Below are 15,869 nucleotides of genomic sequence, written 5' to 3'. Positions count from 1 at the left end.
TATTTTTATATTCCTTGATAATTTAATCTCGTAGTTGCTCTTTGCTTATCTAATTTTTTTTTTACTTCTTTCCTAACCTCTTCGTATTCCTTTTTGTCATCCTCTCTTTCATTGTGTATGTATTTACAGTATGCCTTTTCCTTTAGTTTCAGTTCTACCTTTAGCTTTTTATTCATCCGTGGTATTTCATTATTGTTCTTGCTTTTTTGAGGAATGTATTTCTCCTGAACTCTATTGATCAGTAGAGATTTCAATATAAATAAGTGTGAGGTGGTGCATTTTGGTAGGAAGAATAAGGAGGCCACATACTGCTTGGATCATGGTCTAAACGGAACAGAGGAGCAAAGCGATCTAGGGGTACAGATACACAAATCACTAAAAGTAGCAATGCAGGTTAATAAGGCCATAAATAGGCAAATCAAGCACTAGGGTTCATTTCTAGAGGGAGAGAATTGAAAAGCAAAGAAGTTATGTTAAACTTGTATAGAACCTTGGTTTGACCAAACTTGGAGTACTATACACAGTTCTGGTCTCCATATTGTAGAGGCACTGGAGAAGTTGCAAAAAAGATTTACTAGGATGATACCAGAACTGAGAGGTTATACCTACCAGGAAGGGCTGTGGCTCTTCTCTATAGAAAAGAGAAGACTGAGGGGCGACCTGATAGATATCTTTAAGAATATGAAAGGGTTTGATAGGGTAGACGTAGAGAAGATGTTACCACTTCCGGGGGAGACTAGAACTAGGGACCATATAAGATAGTCATTAATAAATCCAATAGGGAATTCAGGAGAAACTACTTTACCCAGAGAGTGGTTAGAATGTGGAACTCGTTACCCCAAGGAGTAGTTGAGGCGAATAGCATAGATGCATTTAGGGGGAAGCTAGATAAACACATGAAGAAAGGAATACAAGGATATGTTCATGGGGTTAGATGAAGAAGGGTCAGAGAGGGTCGTGTGGAGCATAAACTGCAGCATAGAACTGTTGGGCTGAATGGTCTCTTTCTATGCTCTATGTATGTTGATGGCGCTGGTGCAATCGTTTTTGTATTGTTTACGTAAGAACATAAGAAATAGGAGCTGAAGGAGGCCATTTTCCTGCACTACCCCATATCCCTTGATGCCTTTAATATCTAGAAATCTATCGATCTCTGTTTTGAATGTACTCAATGACTGAGCCTCTACAGCCCTCTGGGGTAGAGAATTCCAAAGATTAACCATCCTCTAAGTGAAGAAATTTCTCCTCATCTCAGTCCTAAATGGCCCACCTCTTATTCTGAGACTGTGACCCCTGGTTCTAGATACCCCAGCCCAGGGAAAAATCCTCCCTGCATTACCCTATCGAGCCCTGTAAGAATTTTGTGTGTTTCAATGAGATCACCTCTCATTCTTCTAAACTCTAGAGAATACAGGTCTAGTCTACTCAATCTCTCCTCATACAACAATCCCGCCATCCCAGGAATCTGTCTGGTGAACCTGCATTGCATTCCCTCTATGGCAAGTATATCCTTTCTTAGGTAAGGAGACCAAAATTGTACACAATACTCCAGGTGTCACCAAGGCTTATATAATTGCAGTAAGACATCTTTACTCTGTACTCAAATCCTCTTGTAATAAAAGCCAACATACCATTTGCCTTCCTAATTGCTTGCTGCATCTGCATGTTAGCTTTCAGTGACTCATGTACAAGGACACCCAGGTCCCTTTGAACATCAACATTTCCCAATCTCTCACCATTTAAAAAATACTCTGCATTTCTGGTTTTCCTACCAAAGTGGATAACTTAACACTTTTCCACATTATATTCCATCTGCCATGTTCTTGCCCACTCACTTAGCCTGTCTGTATCCCCTTGAAGCCTCTTTGCATCCTCCTCACAACTCACATTCGCACCAAAGTTTTGTGTCATCAGCAAACTTGGAAATATTACATTTGGTCCCCTCATCCGAATCATTGATATAGACTGTGAATAGCTGGGGCCCAAGCACCGATCCCTGAGGTACCCTATTAGTCACAATCTGCCAACCTGAAAAAGACCCATTTATTCCTACTCTCTGCTTTCTGTCTGTTATCCAATTCTCAATCCATGCCAGTATATTACCACATATCTCCACATCAGTATATTACCCCAAATTCCATGTGTTCTAACTTTGTTCACCAACCTCCTGTGTGGGACCTTAACGAAAGCCTTCTGAAAATCCAATTACACCACATCCACTGGTTTCCCCCTTATCTATTCTACTAGTTACATCCTCAAAGAACTCCAATCGGTTTGTCAAACATGATTTCCCTTTCATAAATCCATGTTGACTCTGCCAAATCCTATTATTATTTTCTAAGTGTCTTGTTATCACATCCTTTATAATAGATTCTAGCATTTTTTCCTACTACTGATAACTGGCTAACAGGTCTGTAGTTCCCATTTTTCTCTCTCCCTCCTTTCTTAAATAGTGGGGTTACATTTGCTACCCTCCAATCTGCAGGAACCATTCCAGAATCTATGGAATTTTGGAAGATGACAACCAATGTATCCACTATCTCTATAGCCACGTCTTTCAAAACCCTGGGATGTGGATCATCAGGCCCTTGGGATTTATTGACTTTCAGTCCCATTAATTTCTCTAGTACTATTTTTTTACTAATACTAATTTCTTTCAGTTCCTCATTCTCGCCAGACCCTTGGTTTTCTAGCATTTCTGGGAGGTCTTTTGTGTCTTCTTCTGTGAAGACAGATACAAACTACTTGTTTATTTTCTCTGCCATTTCCTTATTCCCCAATATAAATTCTCCCGTCTCTGTCTGTAAGGGACCTACATTTGCCTTCGCCAGTCTTTTCCTTTTTACAAACCCGTAGAAGCTTTTACAGTCCGTTTTTATGTTTCTCGCTAGTTTACTCTAATATTCTATTTTCCCTTTCTTTATCAATTTCTTGGTCCTCCTTTGCTGGCTTCTAGAATGCTCCCAATCCTCAGGCTTACTGCTTTTTCTGGCAACTTTATATGCCTCTTTCTTTGATTTAATACTATCTTTAATTTCTCTTGTTAGCCACGGTTGGACCACTTTTCCTGTTGGATTTTTGTGCCTTAAAGAAATATATATTTGTCGCAAATTATGTATTCTTTAAATGCTAGCCGTTGCCTGTCTACCGTCATATCTTTTAATGTAGTTCCCCAATCAACCACAGCTAACATGCGCCTCATACTTTCGTACTTTCCTTTGTTTAGATTTAAGACCCTAGTTTCGGATTGATCTACACCACTTTCAAACTTAATGAAGAATTCTATCAGATTATGATCACTCTTCCTTAAGGGCTCCTTTACAACAAGATTATTAATTATCCCTTTCTCATTACACAATACTAGATCTAAAATAGCCTGTTCCCTAGTTGGTTCCTCAACATACTGATCTAGAAAAACATCTTGTATACATTCATACGAACCTACGAATTAAGAGCAGGAGTAGGCCATTTGGCCCCTCGAGCCTGCTCTGCCATTTGATAACATCATGGTTGATCTGATTGTGACCTCAACCCTACTTTCTTGTCTACCTACGATAACCTTTGACTCCCTTGTTCATCAAGAATCTATCTAACTCAGCCTTAAAAATATTCAATGACCCTGCCTCTCTGGGGAAGGGAGTTCCACAGACTCACGACACTCTGAGAGAAAAAAATTCTCCTCATCTCCGTCTTAAATGGGAGACCCCTTATTTTTAAACTGTGGCCCCTAGTTCTAGTCTCTCCCACAAGGTGAAACATCCTCTCAGCATCTACCCCTTCAAGTCCCCTCAGAATCTTATATGTTTCAATAAGATCACCTCTCATTCTTCTAAACTTCAATGTATAGAGGCACAACTTGTCCAACCTTTCTTCATAAGATAACCCCCTCATCCCAGGAATCAGTCAAGTGAACCTTCTCTGAACCGCCTCCAAAGCAATTATGTCCTTTCTTAAATAAGGAGACCAAAACTGCACACAGTATTCTAGATGTGGTCTCACCAATGCCCTGTACAACTGTAGCAAAATATCTCTACTTTTATATTCCATTCCCCTTGCAATAAATTACAACATTCCATTTGCCTTCCTAATCACTTGCTGAACCTGCATACTAACTTTTTGTGATTCATGTATTAGGACACCCAGATCCCTCTGTACCTCAGAGTTCTGTAATCTTTCTCCTTTTAAATAATATCTGCTTTTTTATTCCTCCTGCCAAAGTGGACAAGTTCACATTTTCCCACATTATACCCCATCTGCCAAATTTTTGCCTACTCACTTAACCTATCTATATCCCTATCTATTTCCCTTCCAGGAATTCGTCTTCCACAGTATTAGTGCTAATTTAGTTTGCCCAATCTATATGTAGATTAAAGTCCCCCATGATTACTGTATTACCCTTGTTACATGCACTTCTAATTTCCTACATTACCACTACTGTTTGGTGGCCTATAAACAACTTCCACCAATATTTTCTGCCCCTTGTTGTTTCTTAGCTTCACCAAACTGATTCTACATCTTGATCTCCTGAGACAAGATCCTTTCTCACTATTGTATTGATTTCATCCTTTATTAACAGTGCTACCCCACCTCCTTTTCCTTTTTGCCTGAGTATCCTAAATGTCGAATATCCTTGAATATTCAGTTCCGAGCCTTGGTAACCCTGCAGCCACATCTCCGTAATGGCAATTAGATCATACGCATTTACTTCTATTTGTGCCGTCAATTCATCTACCTTGTTGTGAATGCTGCATGCATTCAGATAATGTGCCTTTAATTTTGCCTTTTTAACATTTTTTCCTATTTTGACCTTATTTGCTCCTGGCTTTTGTTTCCGCTGCCTTCCAATTTCACTTACTACTTTTCTGCCTTCCACTTCCAGCTTTGTTACTCTCCCTTCTGAATCTCCTCTCAGGTTCCCATCCTCCTGCCAAATTATTTTAAACACTCCCCAACCGGACTAGCAAACCTCCCCGCAAGGATATTGGCCCTGGCCCTGTTGAGGTGCAACCCGTCTGGCTTGTACAGGTCCCACCTCCCCCAGAACCAGTCCCATTGGCCCAGGAATCTAAAGCCCTCCCTTCTGCACCATCTCTCCAGCCACGCATTCAGCTGCTTTATCCTCCTATTTCTATACTCACTAGTGCATTTCTATACTCACTAGATCCAAACTTAAAATCACTAACAAAGGTTACATATTCCACAGTAACTATGTTGTTTAAACATTTGTTCCCTCAGGTAAGTAAGCATTGTGTGTATTTCAATGAGCTGAGGTGGAAGTTTATTGCTTAGAAAAGCAATAACAATTCTGCTTCTGTTTTCAGTATGACGTAACTAGCAAAATTAACCACTGATTTATTTTGTGTAAAAGCATTGTATCGATCATCAGTTTTAGTAAGAATATTCTATCTTATAAACGCTAAATCTTGAGTGGTTTACAATTTCGAAAAACTCTCCTAAAATTGCCTCAAATTTGACTTTTGTTTTGGAGAAACATTAAGACTGTTGTCACACACAACTCTTGACCATTGTGATGGCTGTTCTATTGCACCCATGCCTCAGTTTGATTAGACTGAACATCTTGCTCAATGTTTTGTGGTGTTTCTGTTCTGACAAATTAAATAGCTGTTTTTGGTTTGAGCTAAATTGAACATTATATTTGCAGTCTGTTCCTTGGGGATAATTACACAGTAGCTAAGACTTATTACAGAGACAACTTAAGTAGAAATGGTTCGGTAATGTAAATGTGACAAGAGTATTTGCAAATTACTGGAACTAATACGCAAGTGAAACATGGGAAAAGCAGAGTGTAGGATTAAACTGCAGGATTTGAAATATTCATCACAGGAAACTGTTGCACTAAATATGGTAATGTTATTTTTGTAAAAGCACTACAGCTACTACATATTAAAGCTCATTAGGCCAGTAGTGCTTAGTGCTGTAAAGTGAACGGAGCTAACCTGCCTACTGGGAGCAGGACTTATCTCAGTATTGTGTGTTTCGGTAAACAAATGGCACAATGGTCACCTTATCAAAGGACACTTTTTCCAAAACAGAATCAGGTGATGCTGTAAAACCACCAATATTTACTTTTACTCTTGTTTAATTGTACATTTAGATAATGGTGTAGAACAGTGTTTAAATTTTAAGTATGAAAGCAATTAAAACTTCATTCATTTCTCTGACTAAATTGCGGTTGTAATAATTTTTGTGGTAGTGTGTAGTAATCCAGGTTCTGTTCATTGGCATGTGTGTGGTATGGTTGAAGCTTGTAACTGAATCATCATCATTTGCTGGTTGATGGTCTGTGCTGCAACCAAATTTAGCTTTATATAGGGGTACTTCAACTTTTTAATTACTTTAAAACATAATATCTATGCTATAATTTCAAACTGTTCAAAGATACAGGAAGGTCAGTGCAGGAGCTGAAGTGTTTTAAGTTGGGAAGGCACCATGTTAAAGATAGGCCTACCACTTCACAGCAGAAGAACTCTGTCATTAGCTGCACCCTTGCAGCTAATTAATGTTAACAACAGTTGTGAAGAATTCCAGGATTGAGAATATCCTGATTTACCAGCAGGCTGGTTGATGAGCTGTGTACAACAGAAGAAAAGAGAAAATACACTTTAAAATGAGCACAAATTGTTGCTGACCTGGGAAAGCTAAGTATTATCACCAGTTGTAAAGTAGAAAAAAAGTAATTTTAAATTAACTGGTGTAATTAAGGTGTGCAAAAACTGTTGCAATATAACTGTAACAGCTAGTTTACAATGAAGTCTTTCAGCAGAAGAATTTAAGTTCTTATTGTTTTGTTAAGTTTTATACAAGCACCAATATTTCATTTTTTGGGGGGATGTTCCCCTGTATTTTTCCCTTCTAGTGCAAAATGTGGGTACCAAAGAGCATATGGAAAGCGATGGATCTTCTGAACAGGATCAGCCAATTAATTACGTGAGGAGGAGGAAGCAGCGGCCTGCAGTGTTAAACTTGACAAATGCTGAGGCGACTGGGGTACTACGACCCAGACAGGTCAGGCTCGACAGTCCTAGTAACCGCTATGCTGGAGACTGGAGCAGCTGTGGTGAAAGCTACCTTCTGAGATCAAAGGATGATAGCATAGAGGCAGACTATGATGATGTTCCTTCAGAAGATACCGGAAGTGAAGACGAGAACACAGCAGCAGACAGGACAAATTATGTGCTGGAACCACATGCAGAGCCTAAATCCAAAGAGCAACCATATGAGGCCTATGTAAGGATGCAGAAGATCAATCCAGCACTTGAGCATAGGGTGAACCTTAAAGATCTTCAAGAAAGTATTGACACACTAATTGGAAATTTAGAACGAGAACTCAGCAAAAACAAACTGAATGCCACGTGCTAAAATTTTCTCCTCATGTCCACATTCTGGGATAGAGGAATAGTATTGCAGGCCCAACTGAACAGTTTTATTAGCTGTTTTTTGATGGTAGTACACTTCTGGATACCAGAAGTAGCATGGTCCATCTTGGGTCATCTGACTCATTTCAGGCATTCCAGGACATTTGTATGTATACTTTTTTTTCTTCTTATTGGAAGAATTCCAGTGGATTGACCCTTAGGGGTATGTGGTGCCTTAAAGGCATTTTTTTTTAAGTGTACTGTAGACTGAGCATTGTGTTCAGGTAGGAATGTTAACTGATGCACTTATAAAGCAGGCTTTTAATGAGGACTTTTTGAAGGAGACTAGCCATTGCCACTCAGCAGACACTCTAGGGACAGAATCCTGAGTCATCTTTAAGAAGCTAAAGTGTTTAATTCTGATCATTCTCATTATTGAGGATGGTTGATGCTGCTTGGCGGATCTTTCTGCAATGTGACAGAGTATTTTTTTCTCTCAGCAATAATTACCAGTTAGAGATTTGCTGGTCACCTTTCATTTGCAATGTAATACCAAGGCTGCTATGAAGAGACCATTTACACAAAAAAAACCCTGCACATTTTTTGGGTGATGAGAAATATTGTAAACTGTTTTCTTTCTTTATTATTAACACGTCTCTGTAACTGTATTTAAACACAAATCAAAACAAATGGTATATTTTTCTAACCCAGTATATTTTTGATAAAGTGTGGACACATCATTTATAGTGACGCACCTACCAGAAGGCCAAATACTGTTAGATGTACTGCCTGGGAAATGTAGCATATATAAATATATAAAGTGCATGATGATGAGAGCTGTGAGGAAGTGTTCTCAACATAACGTGATTGATCATTTGCAATACCCGCTGTGGTATTATGTTTTTGTCACGTCAGTATTGATAACTAAGATTATTAACAGAGCATTAAAACGGGTGTTTTATATTCAAATGGTCCATATCTTTACATAGATAGGAAATGTGAATGAATAATGCCTCTCGGTTAAAACTGTCAGCTTATGTTTTTAAAGGAACCTTTGAGAGGCTGATTTGTGTATAGTGTGGGTACATTTTACATTCATTTTATCTACTTCTGGTCATCTTTCTGTAATGTTAACTGATGAATTTCAGTTTTAATGACAGTAAAATGAGAATCTACAAAGAATCACAATATAAAAATTGGCTCTCAGATTTTGACAGTACTGCAGTGGCACACTAAATGCAAAATTTGAAATCCCTTCAAACCAAATACTTTGCACAAGTGTAGAGTGAATTTTCATTTAAAATCTTTTTTGCAAACGAATTATTTGTTATAATCCACACAATGTAGAAAAGCTGAGCCATAGAAACAGGGTATCCAAAGAATGCCTGGCTAAATGGAGATCTTCATTTTGTCCCCTTTCTCTGTATTGAGAAAGGGACCAGATGTCAGAATTTTTAGCCTGGCTGATACTTAAAACACTGGTTACAAGATGGATATAGATCAGGAAGTCATCTACCCAGAAGCCCCGCAGCCCCCCTCCCTGCTCCCTCCACCACCACAATGTCCAACTGCTTCTTAATTGATGCCAGAGTTTTTGCCTACACTATATCCGGAAGCCCATTCTACATATTGATCATTCTCTCTACGAGAAAGGATTTCCTGACATCAATTCTAAATTTGTCTGTTACTAGTTTGAACCTGCATCCTTTTTTCCCCACAATTTAGTTTGAAGCAGCATTTAGGATCTACCTTTTTTGGGATTGCTGGGTTGCTGAGGTTATGTGAATTCATTTTAGACATTTCTTAATTATTTTTCTCTTTTTATTCATGTTGGCACTTAGGTCCTCAAAACCTTTGTGCCAGCTGTAAGCTATATGCTACAAGGATACCTGCAGCTTCCATGCAGCCCCGCATTGGCATGTGCAGTAACAATCAATTGTGGCTTGAAACTTGGCTCCACCTCCTAGCATTGCAGCATGCCTGCAGACTTTACGATCCCCCATCCTCACTTCTCTTAAAGAAGGGTACTTTCAGTGGTGATTTTGATTAGGTGGCACTATGTCCAGGTCTATATCAAAGTCCTGACTGAAGGGGTGTTGCTCTGACTGCTTGCATCTCTTCCGTGGTCTTGTGCGTGCCCGGGTGGTCACGGAGAGGGACCGTGCAATGTCTAACGCTACACTTAAGGCCTTCCACGACCAGTGGGCACAACAGAACGTTAATTGTATTATTGATCGTGGTTTAGTTTTATTTTGAGCTTGTTTTAGTTTAATTGGACCATTTGTAAGAGTGTTTTAATAGTGGTGCCCTCCTCAGATTGAGGGGACACTTTTGGTACTGATTTCTGTCCCAGTGACACTGGTTTACCCAGTGCCACCTTTTTTGGTCCAATTAAAATAGTCCTGATGCAGGACAATCTCCATTTTAGCAGCCATAAAATAGGGTCAGGTGTTGAGCTGATCAGTTACTTGTCTGCACACTTATTCCTGCACCTTTTAGCTTTGTTTAATTTCTTTCCCTCATTTTTGCCTGTCGTCTTAGTCCCCTGCGTCTTGGCAAAGGCTGCAAGTGAGTTGAGATGGCTTTTGAGGCTCTCAGAATTTGTGTCCCCATTGTGATACTCCCTTTTAATTGTCCCAATCCCTTTTAAATTTAAATTACACTTAGTTTTCTGCTCCCATGATCCATTCAAATCTGCAGTGAGTCTATTGAAAACACGCCATTAGACACTGGCATAAACTACAAAGGAAAATCTAGGTTAACATCTGGAATGAAACTTCACAGTATCCTTGGATTTCCTAGTTCCATGACTTGGTATGTGAAAAATGATTTAAATTGAGGAATAAGAAATGCAAAACTAAAAATTATTAATCTACTCTTGAGGGATTAGACTTGGTAGTTTCATTTACGTCCAAAGCATTAACAACGGGATTAAGAGTTTAAACTTCTTAACACAGGTACTTTCATTTTTCTACCATTTTCACCATAGGTTTTTGAAAAACTGGGATGTTTTGAGGACGTAATCTTAAAAACATCGACTGAAAATATGAAGCCTATCATAACAGAATAAACTTGATAATTGCCAGTGCAGTATATGTCACAATTGTGTATTCTCCTGTGCCTCAACTTGCTTTTAAAATGATGATCTATTAATGTGTATACGGTGTATAATGTGAACAAATTTGGTCATGTTAGTTTTAATTAACACTCCTCACAGCTTAAAGATTCTTTGTAAAAGAGTTTTCAGGCTCTAATTTATCTGTTGAAATTTTTATTCTTGTGTTTTAGTAATCCTGTATGCATTATCTGTTACACAAAAGTATAGTTACCTTGAACATGATAAAGTATCACTAAACATGTAAATATGACTTTATATACTGATTTTTGAGTACTGTGCTGTACTGTGACACAAATATTAAAAAATGCATATTTAACAAATTCAGTTTCTTTGATACTGCTACAAAAATATGGTAGCACTTAGACAATTTCTGATGTACAATATTTTGTGTGCAATTTAGGGTGATTTAAAAACATTTTTCATGATATCTGTATACATATATATAGTATGCAATATTTTATTACAGAAGTCATTTTTTCACTGAGGTTACAAGTGTATTTACTTGAATACGCAGTTTATTTGTAATTAAAAATGTCTCCTTAGATTTTTTTTATATTGAGTTTTAGACCACAGTATAGTTTATTATACCTCAGTGTACCATTGTATCGTGGTTCCTGTATATAAGGAGAGCTTTTAGAACATAGTTTGTAACTTTTTTTTAATTCATTCATGGGATGTGGGCGTCGCTGGCGAGGCCGGCATTTATAGAATCATAGAAGTTACAACATGGAAACAGGCCCTTCGGCCCAACATGTCCGTGTCGCCCAGTTTATACCACTAAGCTAGTCCCAATTGCCTGCACTTGGCCCATATCCCTCTATACCCATCTTACCCATGTAACTGTCCAAATGCTTTTTAAAAGACAAAATTGTACCCGCCTCTACTACTGCCTCTGGCAGCTCGTTCCAGACACTCACCACCCTTTGAGTGAAAAAATTGCCCCTCTGGACCCATTTGTATCTCTCCCCTCTCACCTTAAATCTATGCCCCCTCGTTATAGACTCCCCTACCTTTGGGAAAAGATTTTGACTATCGACCTTATCTATGCCCCTCATTATTTTATAGACTTCTATAAGATCACCCCTTAACCTCCTACTCTCCAAGGAAAAAAGTCCCAGTCTGTCTAACCTCTCCCTGTAAGTCAAACCATCAAGTCCCGGTAGCATCCTCGTAAATCTTTTCTGCACTCTTTCTAGTTTAATAATATCCTTTCTATAATAGGGTGACCAGAACTGTACACAGTACTCCAAGTGTGGCCTCACCAATGCCCTGTACAACTTCAACAAGACATCCCAACTCCTGCATTCAATGTTCTGACCAATGAAACCAAGCATGCCGAATGCCTTCTTCACCACCCTATCCACCTGTGACTCCACTTTCAAGGAGCTATGAATCTGTACTCCTAGATCTCTTTGTTCTATAACTCTCCCCAACGCCCTACCATTAACGGAGTAGGTCCTGGCCCGATTCGATCTACCAAAATGCATCACCTCACATTTATCTAAATTAAACTCCATCTGCCATTCATCGGCCCACTGGCCCAATTGATCAAGATCCCGTTGCAATCCCAGATAACCTTCTTCACTGTCCACAATGCCACCAATCTTGGTGTCATCTGCAAACTTACTAACCATGCCTCCTAAATTCTCATCCAAATTATTAATATAAATAACAAATAACAGCAGACCCAGCACCGATCCCTGAGGCACACCGCTGGACACAGGCATCCAGTTTGAAAAACAACCCTCTACAACCACCCTCTGTCTTCTGTCGTCAAGCCAATTTTGTATCCAATTGGCTACCTCACCTTGGATCCCATGAGATTTAACCTTATGTAACAACCTACCATGCGGTACCTTGTCAAATGCTTTGCTGAAGTCCATGTAGACCACGTCTACTGCACAGCCCTCATCTATCTTCTTGGTTACCCCTTCAAAAAACTCAATCAAATTCGTGAGACATGATTTTCCTCTCACAAAACCATGCTGACTGTTCCTAATTAGTCCCTGCCTCTCCAAATGCCTGTAGATCCTGTCCCTCAGAATACCCTCTAACAACTTACCCACTACAGATGTCAGGCTCACTGGTCTGTAGTTCCCAGGCTTTTCCCTGCCGCCCTTCTTAAACAAAGGCACAACATTTGCTACCCTCCAATCTTCAGGCACCTCACCTGTAGCGGTGGATGATTCAAATATCTCTGCTAGGGGACCCGCAATTTCCTCCCTAACCTCCCATAAGGTCCTGGGATACATTTCATCAGGTCCCGGAGATTTATCTACCTTGATGCGCGTTAAGACTTCCAGCACCTCCCTCTCTGTAATATGTACACTCCTCAAGACATCACTATTTATTTCCCCAAGTTCCCTAACATCCATGCCTTTCTCAACCGTAAATACCGATGTGAAATATTCATTCAGGATCTCACCCATTTCTTGTGGTTCCGCACATAGATGACCTTGTTGATCCTTAAGAGGCCCTACTCTCTCCCTAGTTACCCTTTTGCCCTTTATGTATTTGTAGAAGCTCTTTGGATTCACCTTTGCCTGATCTGCCAAAGCAATCTCATATCCCCTTTTTGCCCTCCTGATTTCTCTCTTAACTCTACTCCGGCAATCTCTATACTCTTCAAGGGATCCACTTGATCCCAGTTGCCTATGCATGTCATATGCCTCCTTCTTCTTTTTGACTAGTGCCTCAATCTCCCGAGTCATCCAAGGTTCCCTACTTCTACCAGCCTTGCCCTTCACTTTATAAGGAATGTGCTTACCCTGAACCCTGGTTAACACACTTTTGAAAGCCTCCCACTTACCAGACGTCCCTTTGCCTGCCAACAGACTCTCCCAATCAACTTCTGAAAGTTCCTGTCTAATACCATCAAAATTGGCCTTTCCCCAATTTAGAATTTTAACTTTTGGGCCAGACCTATCCTTCTCCATAGCTATCTTAAAACTAATGGAATTATGATCACTGGTCCCAAAGTGATCCCTCACTAACACTTCTGTCACCTGCCCTTCCTTATTTCCCAAGAGGAGGTCAAGTTTTGCCCCCTCTCTAGTCGGGCCATCCACATACTGAATGAGAAATTCCTCCTGAATACACTCAACAAATTTCTCTCCATCCAAGCCCCTAATGCTATGGCTGTCCCAGTCAATGTTGGGAAAGTTAAAGTCCCCTACTATTACCACCCTATTTTTCTTGCAGCTGTCTGTAATCTCCTTACATATTTGCTCCTCAATTTCCCGTTGACTATTTGGGGGTCTGTAGTACAATCCTATCAAAGTGATCTCTCCCTTCTTATTTTTCAGTTCTACCCATATAGACTCAGTGGGCGAACCCTCGGATATATCCCCTCTCACTACTGCCGTGATGTTCTCCCTAATCAAGAACGCAACTCCCCCTCCTCTCTTACCTCCTGCTCTATCTTTCCTATAGCATCTGTACCCTGGAACATTGAGCTGCCAGTCCTGCCCCTCCCTTATCCATGTTTCAGTAAGAGCTGTAACATCCCAGTCCCACGTACCCATCCATGCCCTGAGTTCATCTGCCTTGCCCATCAGACTTCTTGCATTGAAATAAATGCAGTTTAATCTAGACTTCCCTTGGTCTTTGCCCTGCTTTCTCAGACCATCTGTCCGGTCATGTTCTGTACACTCTCCCTTACTGCCTTTTGTTTCTGTCACCATTTTATTTCCCACTGACTTCCTGCATCGGTTCCCATCCCCCTGCCACATTAGTTTAAACCCTCCCCAACAGCACTGGCAAACACTCCCCCTAGGACATTGGTTCCAGTCCTGCCCAGATGCAGACCGTCCAATTTGTACTGGTCCCACCTCCCCCAGAACCGGTTCCAATGGCCCAGGAATTTGAATCCCTCCCTCTTGCACCATCTCTCAAGCCACGTATTCATCTTAGCTATCCTGTCATTCCTACTCTGACTTGCCCGTGGCACTGGTAGCAATCCTGAGATTACTACCTTTGAGGTCCTACTCTTTAGTTTAACTCCTAACTCCCTAAATTCAGCTTGTAGGACCTCATCCTGTTTTTTACCTATATCGTTGGTGCCTATATGCACCACGACAACTGGCTGTTCACCCTCCCCCTCCAGAATGTCCTGCAGCCGCTCCGAGACATCCTTGACCCTTGCACCAGGGAGGCAACATACCATCCTGGAGTCTCGGTTGCGTCCGCAGAAACGCCTGTCTATTCCCCTTACAATCGAGTCCCCTATCACTATAGCTCTGCCACTCTTTTTCCTGCCCTCCTGTGCAGCAGAGCCAGCCACGGTGCCATGAACCTGGCCACTGCCACCTTCCCCTGGTGAGCCATCTCCCCCAACAGTATCCAAAACGGTATACCTGTTTTGGAGGGAGATGACCGCAGGGGACCCCTGCACTGCCTTCCTACTCTTCCTCTGTTGGTCACCCATTCACTATCTCCCTCAGTAATTTTTATCTGCGGTGTGACCAACTCACTGAACGTGCTATCCACGACTTTCTCAGCATCGCGGATGCTCCAAAGTGAGTCCATCCGCAGCTCCAGAGCCGTCAAGCGGTCAAACAATAGCTGCAGCTGGACACACTTCCCGCAGGTGAAGGAATCAGGGATACAGGAAGGAGCCCTGAATTCCCACATCTCACAAGAGGAACATGACACGGCTCTGGGATCTCCTGCCATGACTTAACCCTTAAGTTAGCTTAACAACAACTGCTCATCTCTAATTGCCCTTGAGAAGGTAGTGGTGAGCCGCCTTCTTGAACCGCTGCAGTCTGTGTGGTGAAGGTTCTCCCACAGTGCTGTTGGGAAGGGAGTTCTAGGATTTTGACCCAGCGACGATGAAGGAACGGCGATATATTTCCAAGTCGGGATGGTGTGTGACTTGGAGGGGAACGTGCAGGTGGTGTTGTTCCCATGTGCCTGCTGCTCTTGTCCTTCTAGGTGGTAGAGGTCACGGGTTTGGGAGGTGCTGTCAAAGAAGCCTTGGCGAGTTGCTGCAGTGCATCCTGTGGATGGTGCACACTGCAGCCACTGTGCGCCGGTGGTGAAGGGAGTGAATGTTTAGGGTGGCGGATGGGGTGCCAATCAAGCGGGCTGCTTTGTCCTGTATCGTGTTGAGCTTCTTGAGTGTTGTTGGAGCTGCACTCATCCAGGCAAGTGGAGAGTATTCCATCACACTCCTGACTTGTGCCTTGTAGATGGTGGAAAGGCTTTGGGGAGTCAGGAGGTGAGTCACTCGCCGCAGAATACCCAGCTTCTGACCTGCTCTTGTAGCCACAGTATTTATATGGCTGGTCGAGTTAAATTTCTGGTCAATGGTGACCCCCAGGATGTTGATGGTGGGGGATTCGGGGATGGTAATTCCGTTGAATGTCAAGGGG

The 15,869-nt window shown here is 41.2% G+C and overlaps 1 protein-coding gene across 3 annotated transcripts in view; it reads left to right on the top strand.

The window, feature by feature from the left end:
- Positions 1-10,869, top strand: part of syde2 (synapse defective 1, Rho GTPase, homolog 2 (C. elegans)) — a 135,894-nt gene extending 125,025 nt beyond the window's left edge. Inside the window, exon 7 of one of the 3 annotated variants that reach the window (XM_067989804.1) lies at positions 6,878-10,869. In XM_067989804.1, coding sequence (XP_067845905.1) covers positions 6,878-7,380 — 503 coding nt within the window. In that variant the 3' untranslated portion in view covers positions 7,381-10,869. The remainder of the gene's footprint in view (positions 1-6,877) is intronic. The other 2 variants (XM_067989806.1, XM_067989808.1) reach the window with 2 other exon arrangements.
- The last annotated feature ends 5,000 nt before the right edge of the window (positions 10,870-15,869 follow it).

The sequence above is a fragment of the Heptranchias perlo genome, chromosome 9, assembly GCF_035084215.1.
Source record: "Heptranchias perlo isolate sHepPer1 chromosome 9, sHepPer1.hap1, whole genome shotgun sequence".
NCBI lineage: Eukaryota > Metazoa > Chordata > Chondrichthyes > Hexanchiformes > Hexanchidae > Heptranchias > Heptranchias perlo.
The sequence above is the reverse complement of the archived record's forward strand: the minus strand, read 5'-3'. Positions and strand labels throughout refer to the sequence as shown.